Below are 25,606 nucleotides of genomic sequence, written 5' to 3'. Positions count from 1 at the left end.
TTGAAGCGGATCATGAGGAAGAAAATGATGCTCAGAGAAGAAGGAGAAAAGTTAGAGTCTAACTTTGAAACATGTTGTGCTGCTATTTGTGAGATCGCCTTGGTTGTACTTTTGTTTGAATGTTTGAATGATCTTTGCAGGAATACGCTCCTGATGTTTAAATATTTTGGGACAAAATGTTTTAAACTTTTTATGATAAACTGCAGTAAAATCTGCTTTAAAAGTTGAAGCCAAACAGCAATATGAAGCTACTCTTACGTTAAAAAGCTGTATCTGCTGATATTACAGTTTGCATATGCTGCCTTGTTTCAAGGTCTAATTTATCATATTCTTAAAAACAAACCTTTTTAAGAAAAGGGATTTTTTATTGTTTTGTGTATGCCATGTATGCATATCTTGTTTTATACATCACGTTTTAATTTTATTCATCCAAAGTGGATTGAAATTTGTTTTTTTGGATTTCAAGAAAATAAATATGTGAGAAATTTAATTGTTTTTATGTCGTCTTATTCTGAACAAGTTTCATCAAAACACTGAAAAAAGAACACATTTTTCACAGCTAGAAGGTTCCTGGTTCGAATCCCGGGTCGGACGTAGTGGGCCTTCCTGCATGTTCTCCCCCAGCATGTGGATACTCCGGCTTCCTCCCACAGTCCAAAGACATGCTCGGTTCATTGGTGACTCTGAGTTGCCCGTAGTGTGAGTGTGAAAGGTTGTCTGTCTCTGTGTGTCAGCCCTGTGATTGACTGGCGATCAGTCCAGAGTGCAACCCCGCCTCTCGCCCACTGAGAGCTGGGAAAGGCTCCAGCCCCCTGTGACCCTGAACAGGACAAACTGTATAGATAATAGATGGATGGATCAACAGTCACATTCTGTATAGAAAATGAATTCCTGCTTCTTTAAAGTGGCTTTATTGACTGTCCTCAGCACACACATCCAGGCAGGTGACAAATTAAAGGACAAATCACAACAAATTCAGTTTGTACATTTACTTTTGTCAGATCTCAGCCCAGTTTAAAGAGGTTCTGCACATTTAAACATGTTCTTTGAACTGTAAACCAAATGATGATGACACACATTTAATGCTGCATTTAATGCTGGCATTATTATTGAAAAAAAATGATTTTCATGCATTGGAAATGCCTCAAGATGGCTTCTTCTGTTTAAATAAGCTCTAAAGCTTGTACCCATTAAGTCAACTGTAGGACAAGTGTCATAAGATTTAATTAATGTCAACAATGAGCAACTCCTGTCTCATCAACGCTCCCCTTCGCCTCCTCCTCAGCCATTTACCCTTTTTCTTAAGTGTTGTTTGTTTTTATTGTTGCAGTAGGTGGAGTGAGGCTAGAGTGAAAGATGGGATAGGCTCCAGCTCCCCGAGACCCTGAACAGAATAAGCGGTATAGATTATGGATGGATGGAGTTAGTAAAGCTACAGTTTAAGGGAGACTGACACGTCAGACAGTTAGACCGTCTACAAACACCAAATAAGGCAGCATCTTTTACAGCAAAGACATGAGGAGTCTATTCTGAAGCTGCTCTTGAGGCTCAAAAGGCCGAACATCACACTTTGCATTGATTCCAGACATGATGATGAAGGATTCAGTCTTATCTGTCTTATTGTCTGTCATATTTGACAAATATGACGTGCCATGTTTGTGACGTCTTTAAGAGAAGTGTGCAGTGTAACGGACCAAAAAACGTTTATCCCTCCCTGAACAAGACGAGTGTGGTCATAGTTACCGAAAGGAAACAGTCAGCTGATTTACCTTTTTACATTTCCTCCTGTTTAAAGAACATTTAGAAACATGTATAGAAACATCTCTTGTTGTGTGTCCAGAACAGCTGATAAGAATGAGACAAGCAAGTTGTTGTTGTTTTTGTTTTTTCTGATTGTTTTATTTCGCATCACTTGGCTTGAAGAGATACATTCATGAAACATTATCTGGACCTTCACTGAAGGTGTCAGTGCTGTCACTCACAGAGTGATAAAGACGCACGTTTGTCTTGATGAATATTTTCATTCACAACATCCCTCTGCTGAAAATGCAGAGACATGAGGAGATCAATAAACAGAGCATGTGAACATCACATATAGAACATGTTTAACATGATTAACTGAGTCTCCTTGATGGAGGAAAAAGTACAAACATCACAGTCAGATTCACTGACAATTTAAGATCATTCCCACTGGGATCAAGAAAGTTACTTCACAGAGTAAAATCTGATTCAGAAATAAGTGACTATCTTTGACTATCTGCAAATATCACAGAAACACAGAATCAGCCTTTATGAAAGGTAAGAAGAGTGAAAAGTTGCATAACATATGCAATAACTTTTCAAAATAAGACCAAAGAAAGTCCAACAGTTTCATTCCTCATGTGTCTACCACGGCCTCCAGGGGGCGCTGTTGACTGGACTCTTCTCTTTGATGATGCTGGTCTGGACTGTGGAGCTCAGAGGAGAGAAGTCAGCCTCTCTCAGGTCCTTATCAGAGGAAGACTGCAGCTTGTTGAAGTGGCTCAGCAGTCTTCTCTGGGACTGTGTGTTCACCTGCTCCCTGGACAGGAAGTGTGTCGCCTCTTGGACACACCTGGAGTAGCCCTGATGGACGGCTGCTGAGTCCACAGCTTGAGTCCGCTGCTGCAGTCGTGTCAGGACACAAACTGTCATCTCCAGGATGTCTGCTTTCTCCAGCTTGGAGTCTGGCTGCTGTTTGAGGAACTCTGGACCCAGGAGAGACTTGAGCTGCTCAATGCTGCTGTTGATTCGCTCTCTGCGTAACTTCTCCACCAGAGGCTTTCTGAGCTGCAGGAAGAAGAACAAACGTCATTAGTAATTTATTCTTGAATGAGTTTTGGAATGAAAAAAAGACAATCATTAATGAAACATTAATTTGTTGGATCTTCAATTTACCTTGTGGGTCAGAGTCAGGTGCTCCTGAGAGTTGGTGATTGCTGCAGTGATTGTAGGTGCCATGTCTGGATCTCTGTGCTGTAGAGGTCTCTGTAGAGAGAATCTGATCTCTGCTGGCTTCATCCCTCCTATTTATAGTCCCACATCTCCATATGAATGTGTGGGTTTGGGTCTGGCTGGAGTTTCTCACAGTCTCAGCCAATCAGAGAGCTTGTTGGGACAATAAGAGATGCAACACCGTGAATGCTCTTATTGCCTGGGGGACAATGGTTAGATCTCAGGGGAACAGGTGGAGGACTGGGGGGGGGTGATGAAGAGACAGTCACAGAGCTCTGTGTGATTCTGGGAAAGTGGTGACCCTGTAGAGAGAGCAGATCTGCTGCCTGATGCTGAGATCAATGACTTTGACTGAGCACACGCTGGTCATCCCATCACACACGTTTGAGACTGATAATAAAAATGTTACTTTACATTTTTTCCAGCCCTAAACATACAAAACACCTCACACTAGACACTTGTTTCTTCTTAGCGACCAATACAAACACAATATCAGGACATTTAGTGAGAAGAACATTTTGAGTTTCCAGCTGCTTTAAGTTTCTTGACATTAGCGATACTTTTGTTTACTTGCTTTCTATTTTGTTATTGTATTTATATATTTATTATAATGCACCAAAAGGAAATATTCCTCGTATTTTTAAAACTACTTAAACTACATAAACCCAAATCCTGATTCTGAATCTGACATCAAAATTTTTCTCACAATGTCATACTAAACTTTATTAAAATGTATGCAAATTTGACTACTCTTGAAAGCAATTAACCGTTTAACAGTGGTGGTAGCATACAAAGATCCTCTATAATATCAGGATGAAGATATTGTTTTTAATAAAGTTTGATTGCAGCTTCTCCTTCAAAATAAAAGTCTTGTTATACTACAATAAGCGCCTGATATATTCATAAAGAGACTCTCTTGTTTCGCTCCCGTCATAATAAACACTGAGGAATGCAGAGGGGCAATCTGCATGTAAATCAGGGGGTAAAAAATATCCTTTGAATGTTCATTAATCCTAAACATGTCTGCATTCCTCACAGACGTTTTAAAAACAGCCCGGTAATGACGAGCCGCCATGACAGGAATTTCCATTCACAGGCAGCGAGACCGAACTCGTAAACTGACTCCATAATTAATGTGATGTGCAGGCAGACACACTTCTTTTGTTGTCGGAGGCGGTGAATGGAGAGAGTGTGGGAAAGCAGGGGAGACTCAGTCACACTCACAGAGAGGAGCAGGGGGACAAAGGAGGAGCAGACAAAGACGTCTGAGAGGGAGGAAGAGGGGGGAGACATTCCTTACTACGATGTTTTTACTCACTAAACTGACGACACACGTATTTAGGTTTCTGTTTGTTATTCTTCCAAATTTAAAAATAACGTGCAAATTCAGTCAAATATACAGTATTGCAGTTGTATTATTCATCTATTTCTATAGTTATAATCAGTTTTTTTAGTTTTGAAACATTTTTTAATAGAAATAACTCATATTGTTGCACTTTAATCCAACCCTTGTATTTAGCATTTATTGGCATTGAAATATATTAATATATTTATTATATTACGTTTATTTTTCATAAACTAGGGAGATAAACACACAAGTGTTTATATGTGCTTGTCAACAACTTGAATTCCTCCTGTTGTCACCTGTAATAATCAGGTGCATAAACAAAAAAATAATGACAATAAAGTTAAACATTGTTTAGAAAATACAGAAAAATATCTTCATAAAATAGTTGTAGAAAAATACATGACATGAACAAAAATACAACAAAATGTCCTTATAGCATATGGTACAGTTTACAAGTTCCCTAAGGTCACGTTTTTGCTTTTCGTTCATGTTGTTCAGTTGCTGCCCCAAAACTCTGGAATGAGTTGCCCTTGCACATTAGGCAGGTCCACTCACTTCCTGTTTTTAAATCCTCTCTTAAAACACATTTTTTCTCTTTGGCTTTTAACTCAGTTTGAGATGCTGACTTTTATTGTCTTCTATTGTTTTAACTGTTTTTGTGTTTTAATGTGTGTGTACAGCACTTTGACCAACTCTGTTGTTTTAAAGTGCTTTATAAATAAAGTTGAGTTGAGTTGAGTTGTCCCTTGTCTGTCTGTCCCTGTGTCTCTTGCCTTATGTGTCAACCCTGCCCTAATTAGAATTACAATATACAGTATATTATATGTATCATACCATGCTTGTCTTCCGTTTAATGTTCATTGTGTATTCCATTGTATCGTGTTGTGTCGTTCCAGCATTTATTCCTTGTGAGGGATTTTCCTGGGTTTGACCTTTGACCCCTTAGATCTGGACATTAAACTCTGCCTCTGACTTTTACCTGCCTTGTGTGAGTCGTGCAGTATTGAATATGTCATCTCTTATTCCATTGGTTGTGTCAAATGATCAGAGTAAGAATTCGTTTTATGTGTACGAATAGATAAAGAGCTGACTCCAGTTTTATGTTGCTCTCAGTGAACAGACACACAACTGAACTATGCTTAAAACAAGGACAAAACAAAGGTAACAAAGGTAACACAAACAATAAAGACTAAAACTACTAGAGGACTTTAAATATAAATATATATGAAAAAGTATAAACAAAATACACAACATGATAATGACACTGCTTTATGATGCAACATAGTCAGCGATAAAGTAAATGGTTTCTATTAAGTGCTATTTAGCGATGAAATCTGCACACATTAAGTAAAGCAGTTGTTAATGAGTCAAAATATTTGTGTTTATTCCTCTTTCCCTCTCCTCCTAATTGCAGAGCGTCTAAACAACAAGCGGTCCCTCAGGGCGGCGCCGGGAGCTTCTGTGTGGGGAGGAATTAGCATTTAACAAGGCACATGTCTATTGTTGGCTGAATGGACAGAGTGTGGGAACGCAGAGAGAGGCAGAGTCACAGTTCAGTGTGATTAACATCCTCAGACCCACCCGCACCTGACGGCTCACCGGGGGGAGTTGGCACACTTCAGAGGAACATTTTTTCCCTCTTTCCTTACTGTCTTTTTTTTCGATTAAGTCCAAACTCTTCAACTTCTGTCAACTTCATCGCCCCGCCTGTTCACGGGTTTGTTATTTCAGTCTGAGGCTTTTTTATATATTCTTTAGATGGATGCCAAACTGTCAGAGAAATGTCGCCCTTACACCGAGACTTTTTGTTTTGCTTCATGTTTTGGCACATGCACACCTTTGTTTGAATTCTATGCGTTTTAAGAAACCTTTAAATCAATTCTCTAAAGTTAACAAACAAAAGAAAACAAGCCTCTTAAACAATAAAAAAATGATTTTTTTATTCTGTAAAGTATAAATGAACTACCTGTACCCAACTTTCCCTCCAAATCCTCCCTCACTTTTGTAGATTACACCTCAGGCTATGACCACATCCAGATGGTTAGCACTGTCAGGCTGTAACACAGGCCTGATAGACACCAGTGAGGCATTCAAAGTCCTTTTGTGCTGCATTGATCCCAGCTCTAAGAACTCAGTGTGGGAAACGCTGACGGACACTTTACTCACTGGGACAACTCGTCACAAGACAGAGGACACATCTGCTTCTTTACCGAAACTTTTATTTGTGCCATAAATTAATTACATGCAAAATACATCTATTAATTCTCTCATATACCTTTAAATATCCTAAACCTTGAACATCAAACCTGATATAACTCAGGGAAATTACTTAACAATCAATTAAAAATTAATAGTAATAAAAGACACAGGAGAAGAAAATGGTTGACGAGGTGATACTTGAAATGAAAGTGAAATTTCTAAGGTGTAAGTGTGTTTTTTATCTTGAGGAAAACTAACAATCAATCTCAAAGTGTGCTGACGAGCGTGTGCTCAGTCAAAGTCATTGATCTCAGCATCAGGCAGCAGATCTGCTCTCTCTACAGGGTCACCACTTTCCCAGAATCACACAGAGCTCTGTGACTGTCTCTTCATCACCCCCCCAGTCCTCCACCTGTTCCCCCGAGATCTAACCATTGTCCCCCAGGCAATAAGAGCATTCAGCGTGTTGCTGCTACACATGCCTTATTGTCTCAACAAGCTCTCTGATTGGCTGAGACTGTGAGAAACTCCAACCAGACCCAAACCCACACATTCATATGGAGATGTGGGACTATAAATAGGAGGGATGAAGCCAGCAGAGATCAGATTCTCTCTACAGAGACCTCTACAGCACAGAGATCCAGACATGGCACCTACAATCACAGCAGCAATGACCAACTCTCAGGAGCACCTGACTCTGACCCACAAGGTAAACTGAAGATCCAACAATTTATCTTTGATTAGAGATTGTCCTTTTTCATTCCAAAACTCATTCAAGAATAAATTACTAATGACGTTTGTTCTTCTTCCTGCAGCTCAGAAAGCCTCTGGTGGAGAAGTTACGCAGAGAGCGAATCAACAGCAGCATTGAGCAGCTCAAGTCTCTCCTGGGTCCAGTGTTCCTCAAACAGCAGCCAGACTCCAAGCTGGAGAAAGCAGACATCCTGGAGATGACAGTTTGTGTCCTGACACGACTGCAGCAGCAGAGTCACCAGCAGAGAAGACTGCTGAACCACTTCAACAAGCTGCAGTCTTCCTCTGATAAGGACCTGAGAGAGGCTGACTTCTCTCCTCTGAGCTCCACAGTCCAGACCAGCATCACCAAAGAGAAGAGTCCAGTCAACAGCGCCCCCTGGAGGCCGTGGTAGACACCTACAGACTGGAGTTACTACCAGACAAACAGAGACGACCACATTGGTCAGAAGTTATCAGACATAATATTCTGAAATGTTATAAAGTTGTCTGCAAAGTGTTTGAAATAGTTCATGTTGGACTGACATTGCCACTGATTTCTGTCAGTGTGTTTTTAAAGAAAATCAAATGTATTTTAAAAAAAAGAAAAAAAGAAAGGAAAATAATCATATTCTATGAATACCTGTTATTCTCTCATTGATTTATCAATATAACTAAAGTATTTGGCCAATACTGGCCGGTTTTATCACACCTGCCTCTAAGTCTTGTAACTCTTCTGTATCAGGTTGATCCAGCAACAGGAAATGGCAAATCGCAGCTACATTTTGGTAGCACTTTTGTTTTTACTTTGTAAAGATTATTGACCCATGTTGGGTCTTGAAGTTCATAATTAACATGTTTTGTTGTGTCGACAAATGTTTACCTGAAAGTTATTTTTCTCTCAGTGTAAGAGAGTTTGACTGTGTTTAGGTTGTACTAAACATTATCCTGTGTTCTGTAAAGAAACTGGAGCTTTTCTTTCTACTCTATTCGAGTACATTGTCTTGTGCTACAAGTTTTTCCTGTGATGTATCATCACCACTAAAGTGCCTCTCTGATGTGACACATTTATTCGCTTTGAATAAAAAACATCAACTGAATCTACTGTTGTTGCATTCTTTACTCTGACAATAATGATCAATAAACAACCTTGTCTGTTTGCATCACATACTTCACACAATGTATCAACCCTTCACTGAAGTTTTATGTTATCACTATGTGAAATATTCATAGACTTTGTGTTTCCAGCTGCTCCCTTCCATAATTGAATGGATATACAGTATATTCTGTTCTTCTATGACAACATTCACACAAGTTTCACTCAAAATCCATCCTGACATTCCTGGAATCCTTTGGGATGCTCAGTCAAATCTAAAAAATGACCTTTTTTGGTTTAAAACAAAGTTTGTCTGCAGAGCATGACTTTGCTCTGACTAATCCACCCACGGACTGCTGCATGATAAGGGGTCTTTACAAGCACAAACGTTAATGTTTGATTTTTAAAAACAGAGAGAGAAGTCATGTTGAGGAGTCAAATTCCTAAATAAGTATTTGGGTGAAAATTGAAATGTTTTCTATCCAAACAAGACATCTTACTGAGTCCATACATGCTTAAAATTTAAATGATTTCTTATACGCTTAATTTGGTTGACAAATTATACATCAAATATCTACAATATATCTGTTTTTCTACTCATTTTAAATTATTCTTAGCATTTGTGATTAGTCTGATAGATAGATGGGAATAGGAATTTATATACATCAGAAATTTTAACAGCAATAATAAATAATAACCTGAACTATATTAAACTAACATATCTGAAAAGTAAACCTACTAAAGTAAATCTAAAATATAAAACTAACATGTTAAATGTAAAAAAACATTACAGGGAGGTAGAGGTTTTAATGTACCATGCAGTCTTCACAGTTGTAAATGTGCAATTTTAGTGTGTAGGTTGTTAATGGGCAGTTACAGTGATTAATTTTATAATTATAATTTTGCATCTTTTTTAAATATAGATGCGGACAAACATGATGAAAAACATTTGGTTCAAAAGGCTTTACTAAGCTAACAGTGTTGATGAAATGTTTACAAGACGACGCCCCCCGCCTCAGACTGTACGTAGATTCTGATTGGATGACAGAGAACACGTACGCACGCACGCCACGCACGCAGCGTCAAATCATTGTCGACCATGGCGGAATGTGTTCGACTTGACAGCAGCACAAGTAGTCATACCATGGATAAAAGCATTACTCTGCCGCCCGACGAAATATTCCGGAATTTGGAGAATGCAAAGAGGTTCGCTATAGACATAGGTAAGCAATGATATGAAAGTTTTCTTTATTTCGTCAGCCAGTTTCTCTCAAACGTCTCTTATCTCCGTGTTATGGACCAGCTCCGCCGCAGCCTGATACTATGACAACACATGACTTTAAGAGAAAGTAAACAACATAAAGCTAACGTTAGCCGCTTAAAGTCGAGTTTAATTTCAATTTGTTGGGCAGCAAGTGTGTTAACCTTCAATTTGAAAGCCAGGTGAGTGTAAGGATTATCTTTAGTTAACGTGGGTAAGTGGGTGTGTGCTGAACAACCTGGCCAACTTTAACAAGTGCAAGAGCGTGAGCTGCAGCTAGCCTGTAATAAGGCTTATGCGTGTCTGCTTGACTATCCTTACAGTTTCATAGTTTATTAAGGTTTTGTTTAAATCATGATCTTAATCCACTTACATTTGTTAAGCTTCCGTCTTCTAAGGGGTTTTCCATCGGACATTGTCATTGCTGTTTCTCTTTAACAGGTGGGTCTCTCACGAAGCTTGCCTACTACTCCACTGTACAACACAAAGTGGCCAAAGTGCGATCTTTCGACCACTCTACGAAGGTATTTTTTTCATAGGTTTCTGTAAATGAAAAGTTGTGTCCCAGGTATCGTTTTAAAGTTGTTATCACTTGCCACCTTTAAGTCAAAGCTAAAAACGTTCCTTTGTCACTCGGGCTACGTTACTCTCTAATGGCTGAACTATTTTTTTGAACTATGCACCCCTTGTCTGCACTTCTGCTATTTTAATTAATTTTAATGAATTATTTTAATTGATCTTATATTTTAATATATTCCCTTTATAATCAATATTTAATCATTTTTAATTGATCTTACATTTTAATCTATTTCTTATTTGAACATCTTTTAAAATGGGAGATTGAATATTGCAGCAGTAGGAGTCTGGGACTCCAGGGTCTGGGACCTAAGAGAAAAATAATTCTCGTAATTCTAAAAACTAAGGAAAAGTACAACTGACAAGTTATAATTAAAGAAGAGGAAAGTTCAGGGCATGAACTTAGAAAGCAGAAAACACTGTTGTACGAATACTGGCTGGGTAATACTAACGGCGTTATAGTCTGGGAGTCTGGGACTCTAGGGTCTGGCACCCATGAGAAAATTATAACTGACGAGTTATAATTAATTCAGTAGAAGCATACTGTTGCATTTTTCTGATCGGACCTGTTTTTATATTTAACTATATTTTGTATTCTTTATTTTAGGCCTATCATAATGCTCTGTTTTTAACTGTGTAAAGCACTTTGAATTGCTCTATGTATGAATGGTGCTTTATAAATAAACTTGCTAAATCTGCATTTTTTATTGTCTAGATACCACCATTGAAAGATAATCTAACAAGGCTAAACTACAAGATGTAAACACAACACATATATTCCAATCTTTCTCCTCTGTGTTTCCGTCCCCTCTGTGTCCCAGGAGGCTACCGGTGACAAGCTGTATGAAATCTCTGTGCAGGAGGAGGTCACTGCACGCCTGCACTTCATCAAATTTGAAAATGCTTACATCGAAACATGTTTGGACTTCATCAAAGACCATCTGGTCAACACGGAAACCAAAGTTATCAAAGCCACCGGTGGAGGGGCGTACAAGTTCAAAGAACTCATTGAGAGAAAACTCGGACTCAAGTGAGTAAACAAGCTGTAAATATTGCAAAAACGTTATGTGTGCTGTGTCACTCAGCTTTGGTCTGATGCTGTTTTGTGCTGCATGTAGAAACAAAAACAGGAAGGGCCCTTATTGTATCTCATTCATACACACAGCTATATCCTGTTCTCTTCCTGTACATCATGTTGAATCAGAGGTCAAATATGATTGTTTATTGGACCCTATGAAGAATGTTGTGGATATTCTGGCTTTGTTTGAGCTAATGGACTCTTGTCTGTGTTGCATTTGTTGCAGGGTGGACAAAGAGGACGAGATGACCTGCCTCATAAAGGGCTGCAACTTTGTGCTGAGGAACATTCCCCATGAGGCTTTTGTGTACGCCAAACACGCCGACTCAGAGTTCCGCTTTCAGACGACTCAGCCCGACATCTTCCCTTACCTGCTCGTAAACATCGGCTCTGGTGTGTCCATAGTTAAGGTAATGACAGACCGAGCCAGCGTTTGGGGGGAAAGTGAGTTTACCTGTTGAAAAGTCTGATGATAGTCGTTTGATTGGTTTGTACAGAGATTGAAAATTTAGCTGTAGTTATTTTATAATCATGTATGAGGCAAAATCACAGATCGGACTTTAATTTTGGCTTTTTTAGTCTGATTATTTTCTTCTTTTTTATGTTCATCCGAACAAACTAATCGTCCCCTTGAGAGTTTTTCTTCACCCTCTGACATTTTCTACTCCAAACAGCAAATCAAGACTGCAATCGCAGTTTCAAATAATCATTGTGTTGTTACTTTCAGCCCAAATCTAAAGCAAAAGCATAGTATCTGTCTTTATGCTATGGTTACTGCTATGTTGTTTTATAACAGGAACATGTTAATACCTTATAAGCCAAAAAATATAAATCATTTAGTAGTTTCTGTTCTTGAAGTGGCTTTGAGCAAATTCTGCATCAGCCTTAATCTTGACCAAGATGCAAAAACAATGTCTTGAATACAGACTATAGTGCAGGAAAAGCTAACCCCAGTCTGCAGAGTGCTGTCATTATATTTGTGCAGCACACGCCATTGTTTTCACTGTAATATCAAAGTGTACACGGTGTATCACAACAAACAATCAGGCTCTTCTGATCTCAATAAATATGATGCACACAGGTAACCACTCTCTCTCTCTTCAACAGGTTGAATCGGAGGACAAATTTGAGCGAATAGGAGGAAGCTCGATAGGTGGAGGGACGTTCTGGGGCCTTGGAGCCTTGCTCACCAAAACAAAGGTTTGCCTAAACAACTTTTCTGCTGTATTTGGTTCCGTTAAAAATCTTCTTAGTGCAATATTTTGTCAACTTAAGCCTCATATACTTTTCTCTCCTGCAGAGATTCGATGAGTTGCTCCAATTGGCCTCCAAAGGGCAGCACACGAGTGTCGACATGCTGGTGAAAGATATCTACGGAGGGTCTTACGGGTCGTTGGGTATGACTGGAGATCTTATTGCGAGCAGTTTTGGAAAGTCTGCGACTGCTGACAAAGGTGACACATTGATTTTATGAACTTAAGCCACTCCTGCAGGTGTAATCCACTTCTATGCTCTCCATCCTTATGCCCAGAATATTGCAAAGAGTTTTACTGTAGTTCCCCCAATATATGTCAGATTAAACTACCTTTACTTCAATCCTAACACATCATTATTGGAAGACATTATAACCTTCTGTGAATCGAAACTTAGCCACTGCCAGCTGCAGACTTCACAATCAAAGGAAGGAGTTTAGCTCTTGCAGAGATTTCACAAGGTCTATTTTTTTTATATTCCCTTTGTGTTTGTGAAGCCTTTCTGCCAAGGTGAAGTTGAAGTGAAGTGATGACCTCTCACCCAGTTCTGATACAGCGTCGTTCTCGTCATGCACTTGCAAGTGTTAGGAAATGTGAGGCTGGCAGAAGAGAGTCACAACTTCCTCTTGATAATCAAAACAAATCCTGTTAATCTCGGTCTGCTGCTACAAATCAGATGTTGAGTGGTTTAGACAGTTTCAGTTTGAAAATACCGCACATGGTTTTGTCCTACTTTGTGCTGCCACTGAACAGGAGGAAGTTAGTAAGAAGCTTCCTTATCTGAACAGAAAACGACCAGGGTGCCAACACAATATGGAAAAGAATAGAAAGCTCTTAGATTTGATTCTGCTGCTGTTGTACTGTTAATGCACAGTCTTTATAACGCCTTTAGTCATGGCTTCAGTTCTGTAATGTGTTCATTTTGCCTGTATGTTGTATTTCTTCTTTTGAATAACAGAGTTTTCTAAAGAAGACATGGCTAAGAGCTTACTCCACATGATCAGTAACGACATCGGGCAGCTGGCCTGTCTGTATGCAAAGCTGCACAACCTGTCCAGAGTTTACTTTGGAGGCTTCTTCATCAGAGGACACCCTGTCACCATGCACACCATCACATACAGCATCAACTTCTTCACCAAGGCAAGAACTCTTCCTCCGATAACCCTCCTGCTCCGCCCCCTAAAGCATGACTGCTACATTCAATTAGATAATGAACCCAGAGTGCCTTTGTGCTCCTCATTATCTCCTTTAGTCCTGAACTAGGTTTGTTATCAGCTGAACTCGACATCAGCTGAACTTTCACCTACAACCCAGATTTTTACAATCTAACCTCCTCCTTCTTGTGCAGGGTGAAGTCCAGGCCTTGTTCCTGAGACATGAAGGTTACCTGGGAGCCATTGGAGCTTTTCTTAAAGGAGCAGAGGAAGACAGTAAGGACACACCCACAAATGGACTTTACTGTCCTCCATTTGGTATCATTGAGTCACTGCATGCAGGGTTTCTACACAGAATCTTATTTACAGCTCTTGCACAGAATTCAACCCCCTTAGGAGCAATTCGCCCCGGGAAAATGCCACTGTCAGTCAAAGCTGGTGTTCTCTGTTACTGATGGAAGCAATAATATTTGAAATTTGCACCATAGCTGTGGAGAAAGTTGTACAAACAGCTCGTAGTTTCACTCATTCTACATTCCTGCAACACCCAGCGTGCATTGCGCCCCTCCCTCTGAAAGGAACGTCCCAGAGAGAGAAGCTGTAGTGAAATACTACTGTTTTCGCTGTAGGCAATGGGTCAGAGCGATTCAGAACCAGGAATCGTCGAGAATATACCGCTGGATCGTCTAAAACAGTCTGCATTTCAAACCTGACGATTTTGAACAAGACATGACATTGGAGACGGGCCTCCTAGATTAAGGAAGTATAGTTTAGCGAGCTCCCTGGCAGGTTTTCCAGGGCCCATTGAAGAAGCAGATAACGTCCTCCAAAGGCACAGAGCTAAATAAATGTCTTATTTTTAACCATAATGGCATTAGCTCCCCCTAATAGCATGATAGGACTGAGTTTGAAAATCGGCAAACTGGCCCTTTAAACGTTTCCATTTGTTGTCATGTTACCGCTGCAAATTAAAATGGATTTTAATGGGGTTTTATGTAATAACACAAAAGACTCCATAATTTTAAGGTGGAAAGCGGGGGTTATTACAAGGAATTACTTGCCGTGAAACCCCAAACTAAGATCAGGAGTAACCAACTGCTTGTTTATTTTTAAAAACACTGTGGCTCAACTCTTCACTGCACTTTCACACACATGAAGGTCCTCCCACACACACAGATTCTTGCAAGTTTTCACTGACATCAGGAATGAATAAAATCCCTGGACTTCAGCTGTGAAACTAAACTGTCTGTTTTCACATAAACACATTTAACCAAGTGAAGTAGGTTATAATGAGTACAGGAACAAATAAAGGCCAAAATTAGTGTGATAAGAACTATAATAACTAAATTATTCATAAATTATTATTTAATTAGGTATAATGACTGTCAGAATCTTCTAGCTAACTTGGTGCCATAGACATTTAGATACTAAACTTTAACAGGTTTATTTTAGAGGGTGATGTTCAGACACGACCAGCTACACGGTGGGATAAAAGAGGTCAATTAATGATAAAATGCACTTAAATTCGAATGTTGTGCCACGGAAAGTATATCATATTTGCATCTTGTACTCCTAGATCCAAACCAGTACAGCTGGGGGGAGAATTATGCAGGAAGCTCCGGCCTGATGAGCGTTTCTCCAGATATGAATCCCATGCAGCGTGCGCGGAGTGGAACGGTGAGTCTGCAGAGGAAGCAAAGAGCGAGTAGATGAAATAAATGGCACCTTGAAACCTCTTGACCTGTTTCACTCTGCTGCTGATTCATTGGTTTTAATTCCCCCCTACTCTCTCTGTCAAACTGTTCACATTTAAGCTTTTTGCACATTTGTATCTCCTTTTTGGAAACACTGTCCCCACTGCCCTCACAGAATCAGTCGTACAAAGACTCATTAATCTGCGATCATCTCTCTTTTCCTCTCCTCATTCCTTTGTCTACCTCACTCTCTCCTTCAGTTTCCTGTAAGTACCTCCGTCTGCTTGACTCGTGTGCTCTGGTTTGATGATGTTTGGCTCCTGCTCACAGTTTGTTCAGAGACCTGAAAGCAGGTTTTTCTCTTAGCTTAGCTTTAGCTTCACCTTGGATTCTGCTATAGATCTTGCTTACTTACGTACTAAATCATTTTTGGTCATCATTTGGAGTGAAGATGGAAAATAACAGTGTTTGATGTATTTGACTTTGAATCCTTGGTGTGACACTTTGAGCTTGTAGTTCCCCTTAGCATCAGGAGCTGTTAGCATTAGCTGCTCTTGAATCCACTCACACCTCGAATGTTTCCTGCTGCCCCAGCTTCCATTAACTGTTCTTTATTAGTGCAAACTTGCAAAGTGCGATGCAGGTCTGCTGATGAAATATTAGCTCATCGTGTTTTCTACTCGAGAAACCCTCCATGATGTGGTGTGTCCTTTAAATAACAACAGATTTTCTCTAATAGATTATTGATTTTATCCCACAATGAATGAATTGTCTGGCTTCCACTGGCTTTTAGGAAAACATCCTGCTAGAAGTGCATCTTCTTTTTGTTGTATTAATAAAGAAAATACTAAATTGGTGCCACAGTGTTGCTAAGACAAAGGAAATATATGCTAGAATTAAAAATAGCAGGAATAGGCTTTGTTTTGAGGAGCTAGAAGAAGCATTTAGCAGCCTGATTTTACAGACAACATGTGGCTCGTCTCTTTGTGGTGTCTAGTTCGACATGCTGGAGATGGACCGTCTGGAGAGGCAGCTGGTGAATCTGCCTCTGCTGCAGGACGCTTCATCGTACATCCCCGACACTGTGGACCTCACAGAGGACGCTCTGGCCCGGGAGTACTGGCTCTACTGCTTCGAAGAGGCTCTAGACGGGGTAGGATGGAAGTTTATGTTTTTGGAATACAAATGCAAAAACCCTCGTTTCAAAGTTCCCATAAGACTGTTAGCAGAGTGCTGGTTGATTTTAGCAAGTTATGCATTAAGTTATTCAGACCATAAAGCCCCTAAATGTTCACTCAGTGGTGGCTTGCTGCATGTTGTGAATGTGTTCTGTTTTTTTCCCCCCCGAGTAGGTTGTTAAGAGAGCCATAGCGAGCCAGCCCGACATGCCGGAGGCGGCCGAACGAGCCGAGAAGTTCCGCCAGAAATACCGACACAAGCTTCAGACGCTCCGCAACCAGCCTTTGTAAGGACTGTTTTTATTTCTGCACACCAGACCTGACGGCTTTTAGTGGACTAAACCTCAAATCTTTCTTTAAGTCTGCATTAGTTTCATGTTTTCAAACCTGCTGTATCTACTGGTGTTCTTTCTCAGGGAAAAATGTTGATGTTAGATTTGTTTAAGATTCCAGGATTCAGGTGTAGTTGTGCAATATGTCAGTCTTAAGAATTCTGTCAATGATTCATTAGCAAAAACTGCAGAGATGAACTTTAAAGCACTAAAACTGGACAAAAAAACGAAACTAGGTCTGCATTTGCAACACCAATGAAAAATGCTTTACATCGACCACCAGCCTCCGTTATGTGTATGTTTTCCTCTCTGCCTAATGTAGAGTGCTTCTCTTCTCACCTAGTGCTTATGGATCCCTCACTGTCAGAAGTCTGTTAGACACGAGGGAACACTGTTTAAACGAGTTCAACTTTCCTGATCCCTACTCGAAGGTCTGAGTGAAATCTATCAACATATTCTGTGTGCTTGTTGTGTCCTTTTCCTGTTCATCTAGTTTTTTATGTGTTCATGCAGCCATAGATGTTCTGACCCAGATACAGAGTAGCGCTCTGAAATCATTGTGATAAAAAACATATTATTTATATTTTATTGGTAGCTGTCTATTGGTAACCCTTTATGGATGTGATATGATTGCTTTCATTGTTGTAAGGCCTGGCTCAGCTCACTGAAGGAAGCTTAAAACAGACCTTTAAACAAGCTAAGCTAACATTAGCAGCTCTCGAGGTGCCGTGTCCATCATAGACGCACTATTGTTTTTTAACATGACATTATTTCAACTTCAAATAAGAAAACAGCCTTAAAATGTTTGGTAATTAAAACACTTAAGGGGGGAGTTCACTAAGAATTAATTGCGGCCGCTGATAGCGCATCATTGGCCCCGCTAACTGCTCCGTCTCAAGGTCCGATTCACAAAGCAAATTGCACTGATGATAATCAAGCGCAAACACGCCCATAAAGTTTCGGAGATCCGTGCAGTTTGCTCTTGTCTTGTGTCTGTGGAGAGAAGCTGTCTGCACCTCCACTCCCTGCTGCACCGTGCTGCGCTCTCAGGCATTAACTGAGCTCCACTCTGATGGAGCTCAACACCATCCACAGATCGATGATGAGCAGGGAGAGGAGGGGGCAGCTCTTTTAACAGTTTATAGACTCGACAGGTGTTTCACTCACTGTAACAAAGCTTCATTTTTTTAAACGAGCCAACAGCAGCAGCTCGTCCATGCTATAATCCCTATCATGCGTAACAGCTCCAAAGTGTGCCCGTGTGCCGGGGTTGAGCCTCGCACAGCCCCGGACCGATTGATCTCCCGATTGTTAATAATATTTTGTCATATTATTAAAGATTATTTTTTACAGATAAATCAATTTTTTGGACACATAAAAAGTGGAAGTGTCGTCATGATCACTTTTAACAGCGGTTACCACCAGCTCTCTGCAGACAGTAACATTGTCACACTAACTGCACAGTGCTGTGAGCGCTGGCGTTTGTGAATTGCACGCTTTTTGCCACCAGGCTCATTAGCATAGAAAGGGGCCAAATTTGCCCCGAATATCTGCATAATGAGTCATTTAAATACACGCAAGGAGCACAGAGACGCTGTTTGCTCTGCAGCACACTTTGGGGTGCATTCAACCCTCTGCGTGTGCTTAAAGAATGAGGCGGAGTCTTTTTGTGTCATTTGCACAGGTTTTGAGGGCGCTAAAGCCGCGCAATCCTTTAGTGAATTCCCCCCTGATTGCTGACGTTTTGGTAGCTTTGACTAACATTACACTCTCCGCAGTATTGCTAGCACCATACTGTTTTTGTTTGCGATTGTCACATGACTCACACTACTATGCTACCCGAAAACAAGTTGGTATTAGCAGCCATAATATCGATTCTGTCTATGCTGCGGTTTAGGACAAGAAAACACTGGCGTACTCGTGTTTTAGGCTGTATCGGAGACAATTCTAGACAACTCTACTTATGTCATGATGTTAAACAGACCATTTTCACTACCTCATGATTATTTGCAGTACATTATTCTTTGACATATTCCCATCTTGTTGTAACAAAATCTCATCTCTGCTGCGCTCTTCTCATCACCAGTCTTTGACTCCATACAAACGTGTCTGAACCATTTCGGTTTCTTTTGTAGATCAAGCAGAAGGAGAACGACATGGCTCTCAAGTACTACGAGAAGGCGGTGAAGTCGCTGGACGAGTTGAGCTGGGAGGAGAGGCAGTTCGCCCTCGTCAGGGGCGTCCTGGCCGGGAATGTGTTCGACTGGGGAGCCAAGGCCGTGTCAGAGTGAGTCGGCTTGATGGTTTTTATATCCTGTGAGCAGCCGGGTTGATTGTTTGCTCTGTTCTGTCTGATGGTGGGTGGTGGGAGAGGCTCTGGCTGCATATCTTGTTGATTCATGCTGCTTTTAAAAGGGAGTTTTTCCGCTGTGTGTTTGGCAATGTTCCAATGTTTTTTATTTGTTAGCTACCCTGGGATAGTCTGACTTCAAACAGTTGGCAGTGTGGATTAAAAGTAAACAGACAAATAAAATATTGAGGCTGCTTTTCCTGCATCCCAACGAAGACAATGACTCTATACCAGTGATTCCTTTAGACGATTTTGTCACCCTTTGAAACTTCCGTGTGAGTCTCAATAACTTTGTCTTTTGACTCCTAAAAGGCAGATTTCTTCTCTCTCTGATTTGAGAGCAGACAGAACATTTTATCTGCAGGCTCAGCTTCAGCATTCATTTAATACTAACATTCGTGTTTATATCTCAGTGTTTGGAATTTGGCGTTTTTACTGACTTACTTTCAAACTGATATGTTTTGTTTTTGTCGTTCAGCGTCCTTGAATCTGATCCCGAGTTTGGGTTTGAACAGGCAAAACGACAGCTGGAAGGTATCCAAGTATTTCTCCTCTCTTTGTTGTCTTTATGTTTCAATGTGTTTCTTCTCTTTTTGTTTTGACACACTGACAGGCATCAGCTGTAATGTTTTCAAATGCCTTCAAGTCTTTTAAGAAATTCTAAGTAATGATAAACTTGTCAAGTTGATGACTGAGTCTTTATGATAGAAGCAGCTGAATAACTGATTTTTTTTGGTTTCCTTTTTCTTCTCAGAGCGGCCATGGCTCATCGACTCCTACGACCAGTGGTTTGAGAGGCTAAAGGTCAGCCTCTTTCTCTGCTTTTTCTTTTAAAAAACAAATTATTCAATTCAAAAGCACTTACGGGTGCCATGAGTACACACACATTTTAACACAGATGACTAAGAAGGAAAGCAAACGTATACCCCTTTCCCACCAAATGTAGCGCGTTGACGCAGGTTTTTCAGACCCGGGAAGACCCGCGAATAAATGTCTGATCGTCTCTTTTCCCATCGCCAGTGAAGTAAGCTCCTTTCAGTCTCTTTTCAGCTGCTTCACAAAAGCGCAGAAGACAGGGTTAGCAAACAGTGAAGATGGTACGGTGGTTAGGTCTTTATCGTATCTATTACTCACTCAGTCTGTCTATCAAACTCGGCGCAGACAAATTTGTAACGATGTTCGAGCGCTGCTCGGACAGAGACGGGCAGAATTTGTAGCTGAGATGACGAGGAGTCGCAGAAGTTACCGACGGAGCATAGCATCACGCTGGAGAAGGGTAGGATAATCTACTCCTCTCCGGCGCGATGCTATGCCCATGTCAACACAGGTTTTGTGTTCCCATCAATGCTGATCGAAAGCGAGGCGATAATTACCCGGGTGTACTGCAGAGTCGTTTGACTCGGGTCTGAATGTCGATTGTAGCCTTCACCATTAAGCAAAAAAGCCGGTGTTAGCTGTTTCTTTGACCAGTGGGAAAAGAGCTTAACTAAGACATTGTCACCTCCAGGCACAGCTATGTAAACACAGATAACAGCTTTTAAGCTCTCGTAATATTTCATGTACCTGCTGAGTGTGTCAATTTTGTTTGCTGTTGTTGATGAGTGCTTGAATACAATCCGTCCTGGTTTTCTCTTGCAGGGTCCTCCTCATAAGTGTGCCTTGTTTTTCGTAGATAATAGTGGAGTAGACATCATCCTAGGGGTGATGCCTTTTGTCCGAGAGCTTCTCTCTCGAGGAACAGAGGTGAGGAAAGTCTTAACTACGTCATTTACAAAATATAACACTTAAAAACAATTCAATGCAACTCTTTTATCCATCCACTTTTAGGTTGTGTTGGCGAGCAACTCTGGTCCTGCTTTAAATGATGTAACGAACGGTGAACTGCAAATATTGACAGAAAGAATCGCTGCTATGGATCCAGTGATTCAGTGAGTTTTTAATAGATCATAAAGCCATAATTCCATCTATAACTTATCTATAAACTATAAAAAGCATTTTTTAAACACTTGAAGTAGATCTTGAGTGAACTGTGGAGTGTTTTGTGCAGGGCTGGTCTGAGGGAGGACAGGCTGACGTTGGTACAGAGCGGGTCCAGTTCACCCTGCCTGGATCTGAGGTTGGTTATTTGGCAGTTTTACACTTTTTACTTTTCAGCTTCTCTTTAGCCGGAGAAATTTCTGCAGCTCCATTGTGATGCAAGAAATCATGCAAGAAACTTGAGCACCTGGTGAAGAAGTCTGCAGCAAATGTGTGATTCTCTGCGTCTGTCATTTCCAGCCGTCTGGACAAAGTCTTGGCGATGGTGGTTCGCGAGCGTAAAACCGACCTAGTGATCATCGAGGGAATGGGCCGAGCCATCCACACCAACTACTACGCCATGCTCAGCTGCGAGAGCCTCAAGATGGCCGTCATCAAGAACTCGTGGCTGGCCGACCGACTGGGAGGGAAACTTTTCAGCGTCGTCTTCAAGTACGAGGTACCGGCTGGAAAACCCGGCCAGAACTCAGAACTGCAGTGCGGACTCCATCGTGAGCGTGACTGAGCTCACGTTTGAGAATGAAAGAAGTCGAGCGACCAGGACGGATCAGCTGGAGCTCTGAATGTAAGGATGAGGATCGTATACTGCCACTGAGTGAATGATTGCAAAGCTGATTGTGAAATTTTAGGCGGGTTTTAAAGGTGAGCGTTACCAGGGAGGTTTTACATTGTGATTTAATGACCGCTTTGTTGCAGGATTCTGTCCAACATCCTGCACAATCACTTAGTTTGCTACCAACATATTCAGCACCCGGAGTTTTCAAGACTCATAATCACTGGCTGTGTTTGTTAACTGACTGTTACGACAGGTGAGATTTTCAGCGTGTTAGAAAATGAATGAAAACGTTTATTTGACACTTTTTTTAGCATCAGTCGTTGACATGCTGCAATCACACGTCACTGAGCACCCTAAAGAGATCCTTTGACAGGTGTGTGTTTGCGTGTTGGAGAGAGAGCTGCAGCATAATTACAGCTTTCAGCAGTTAACACTTTTTACATAAAGTGTATTTAATGTGCCTTGAGGCTGATGTGATGAAAGCATCATTCACCTAAAGCTTTTAATTCATATTAAAGGCTGCAAACACATCAAATATCTGCTTTTGTTTCTGGTATTTTAACTCAAAGAAGAATCCATGAATCTTTTTTTTTTTTTAATCACTGCCAGTAACTGAAGTGAGATTAATTTTTCTGTCACTTGTGTAGCTGTTAAAGTGGCATCAGGGAAAACGTGTGATCAGAGGGAGAAGCAGCACTTTATCACTAAGAGATTTCGTTCCTCCACAAGGTGGCAGTATTCGACTGTGATGTAGATTTCTTTTTAACGAGTTCTAAAATCTCTCCCAGGGTGCTTGGTGTCAAAATCAACACTGCGTTTTTCAGGTGAAATATTCAAACTGACTCTGATCAAAGCATCACTTTCACTGAGCTGGCTGTGGCACGAGTCCATGCATTAACTGTAATTACCTGTACAAATACAAGCTGTGTCCATCCCTCCATCAAAACTGCAACTGTTTGAAGGCAATAACTCTGCAGCAACTAGTTAGAACAAGCATCAAACACTGCGTGGCTGTGAAGAAGCTGCCTGCATCAGTAACTTCATCTTAATATGTGAATTCACGGGGATCTGATTTAACATCCCGCCTCGGTGTGAAAACGTTCCCTGAAGTTACAGTTTGCTTGAAATGTGGACTCGCGTTGCAATACTCATTTGCCATTTGTACATACATGTGATATATTATTATATGTGTGTGTATATGTATATATTTATACACATATATAAATTTGTTTTCTTGATTTCAGTTAAGCGCACCAAGCACAACTTTGTGTATTATTCTCCTGACAATCAATTTTAATTAAAAGGTGAAATCCTTGTCGTGTGTCTGTCTGTGTTCATTCCTCTCAGTGCATGAGTCAGGAGAGCTTGCTGCCGTGCAGAGGAATATGGAGAGTTGAAAGTTGCCCCATATTAAAAAAGCGAACCTGCCCCCGGCGGTATAAAAGCTCGACACCCCGGTATGTGCTGGTTGATGCCTGCTGGGAAGCTGCGGGTTGTTAATGCATGAGGACGCCTGGCAGGGGGTCCTCCTACTTTTCCTCTCGCTCGTCACTCTGACTGCTAAAATGCACTCACACACACACATCAGTTCTGCAAGACACCCTCATGGATTAAGTGGCGTCTATGTATGCCTGCGTGATATTTGCCCTGGTTTTAAGTGTTCTGTATTTTCTCTGAATGTAGAATGTCCAATGGTGACAGGGATACTTCAGTAAACTCATGATGGGCTCAACCCCTCTTTTACACGGGAGCACAACACCCACATCGACGTGAATTTATAATCATTATGTTTCATTCTGGGTGTTCTCTTTCTTGCAGGTGAACCAGAACTTTAAGTGATTTATATCCACACTGATAAAAAATACTTCCCTTTGGCCAGCTGCACGGTGGTGCAGTGGTGTCGCCTCACAGCTAGAAGGTTCCTGGTTCGAATCCCAGTTGGGACGAAGTGGGCCTTTACGTGTGGAGTTTGCATGTTCTCCCCGTGCACGTGTGGGTTCCCTGCGGGTGCTACGGCTTCCTCCCACAGTCCAAAGACATGCTGGTTAGGTTCATTGGTGTCTATTGCCCGTAGGTGTGAATGTGAGCGTGTAACGTTGTCGGTCTCTATTTGTCAGCCCTGTGATTGACAGGCGATCAGTCCAGGGTGTAACCCCGCCTCTCACCCAAAGACAGCTGGGATTGGCTCCAGCCCCACGCAATGCTGAACAGGATAGCAGTATAGACAATACATGGATGTATGGATCCCTTTGGCCTGAGCAATATAAGGTAAATACGCGATGACTATATAATATGTGATTTGTCAATAATAAAATGTGCATTACAGCTAAAACGTTACACTTCTATGTATTTCTGCTGTTCTTAATGTTTGACACACAGTACATGTGTTTGTTTCCTCTTCATCCAATTCAAATTAGAAGTGCTGTCCTTCATGATGACAGCGCCTGACCCATGCCGGGCGCGTTCTGCTGCACATATGCGCTGTTATTTTCTTTACAACATGAACACAATATAAAAAAACTAAGAGACCACTCCAAATGTTCCTCTAATCAGCATCTCTCTCGACATGTCATGGTCAGCCCATCCAGACCTGAACCTCATTGAAAACCTCCTGAATGTGATCGAGAGGACGATGGATGGTCACAAGCCATCGAACAAAGAGCGGCCTAACGTCACCAAACAGCACTGTGACAGACTGGTGGAGAGCATGCAGAGATGCATGAAAGCTGTAATTATAAACCAGGTTATCCCACCAGATATTAATTTGTGAAAAAGAACTTGTTTTCTTCGCTTTATTCGAGCTCTGAAAATCATAATATTTGCATCTTTTGGTTTTCTTAACCAGTCGTCATTTTCTGCGAAAAAAAGACCTCAATGAGAAGATTTGAGCATCGTGCTGAATATCAGGAAGCACAGAAGAGGCACGGGTCACTTGGAGCTAACTGGTCATTGGTTGTAAACCATCTTCCTAAAAACACCTGGCAGACTGCACACTTCTGGGTGAGGGCTCTGTCCTTGTGCGTGAGAAGTGGATACAGCATCTTGTCCAGGCAGTCGTTCTTATGCGTCAGCCTGACACCTGTGATGATGACGAGATGTTCGCAGTCTCTTAATTATTTCCGGAGCCGTAGACAGTACAGGAAGTATTTGGTTTAAAAACAAGCAGAAATAAAAATGCACTCGTAAAAAGACGTCACACAGAAATCAAGCAGGGTTCTCAGGAAGAAGAATGTTTGAAGATTAATTATCCGACCTGCGAATCCCAAAGTCTTTTTTCTGATGCGTGACTGCTCCTTTGTTTAATTAACATTGATTATTAAGTTATTAAAACACAATTACCTGGTGATCAATGCAGAGATTAAGGGAATATGAAGGCCGCTGAAAGGACCGCCATCCTGCGGCCTTGTGCCTTCTTTCCTTTCTGAACATGTGCACAACAGATTGAGCAGTATAGGCACTGATTCTTCAACCTCATTGTCCTCTCTCTTCTTCCTTGGCTAGCGAAGCTCACAGTCTCCACCAAATCGACAGATAGTTGGTTTTCTTCGGGTAGCGGACGACGAGCGGGGGCCAAATGTTGTGGATGCATTGCTCATGTTTTCAGGGCTGCGTCTGATTGGTCAAATGTTCCCATACTTTTTGTTTCAGGCAGCCTTTTGTGAGGTTTTGATTATGCATGTTCATATTGCGATTCTGTAGACAATTTATTTTATTGTGCAGCCCTACTTAAAATGCACGGCGTATGTGACCAAACACAAGTTACAGCTTCACCAGACTTGTTCCTGCAGC

The 25,606-nt window shown here is 41.1% G+C and overlaps 3 protein-coding genes across 3 annotated transcripts; 2 read left to right on the top strand and 1 right to left on the bottom strand.

Annotated features, from left to right (window-relative positions):
• Positions 1-2,385: 2,385 nt before the first annotated feature.
• Positions 2,386-3,039, bottom strand: LOC138605628 (transcription factor HES-5-like). Its single transcript, XM_069678006.1, has 2 exons — positions 2,917-3,039; positions 2,386-2,808 (listed from the first exon to the last, which is right to left on the bottom strand). Exons 1-2 carry the CDS (start codon positions 3,037-3,039, stop codon positions 2,386-2,388), a joined length of 546 nt encoding a protein of 181 aa, XP_069534107.1.
• A 4,067-nt stretch (positions 3,040-7,106) lies between these two features.
• LOC138605629 (transcription factor HES-4-like) lies at positions 7,107-7,725 on the top strand. Its single transcript, XM_069678007.1, has 2 exons — positions 7,107-7,229; positions 7,336-7,725. The coding sequence occupies exons 1-2, from the start codon at positions 7,107-7,109 to the stop codon at positions 7,666-7,668; spliced, it is 456 nt and encodes a 151-aa protein (XP_069534108.1). The 3' UTR covers positions 7,669-7,725.
• A 1,722-nt stretch (positions 7,726-9,447) lies between these two features.
• pank4 (pantothenate kinase 4 (inactive)) lies at positions 9,448-23,100 on the top strand. The gene is made up of 19 exons (XM_069678162.1): positions 9,448-9,571; positions 10,051-10,133; positions 11,007-11,215; positions 11,490-11,673; positions 12,371-12,463; positions 12,564-12,717; positions 13,475-13,656; positions 13,865-13,946; positions 15,247-15,347; positions 16,362-16,517; positions 16,717-16,829; positions 17,218-17,305; positions 19,010-19,161; positions 19,703-19,758; positions 19,979-20,028; positions 20,863-20,967; positions 21,052-21,152; positions 21,272-21,340; positions 21,502-23,100. The coding sequence occupies exons 1-19, from the start codon at positions 9,448-9,450 to the stop codon at positions 21,764-21,766; spliced, it is 2,367 nt and encodes a 788-aa protein (XP_069534263.1). The 3' UTR covers positions 21,767-23,100.
• The last annotated feature ends 2,506 nt before the right edge of the window (positions 23,101-25,606 follow it).

This window comes from Semicossyphus pulcher, unplaced genomic scaffold (assembly GCF_022749685.1).
Source record: "Semicossyphus pulcher isolate SPU_LCO1_2020_fin unplaced genomic scaffold, fSemPul1.0.p SCAF_3, whole genome shotgun sequence".
Taxonomy (NCBI): domain Eukaryota; kingdom Metazoa; phylum Chordata; class Actinopteri; order Labriformes; family Labridae; genus Semicossyphus; species Semicossyphus pulcher.
Note: the sequence above shows the minus strand (reverse complement) of the source record. Positions and strands in the feature narration are given on the sequence as shown.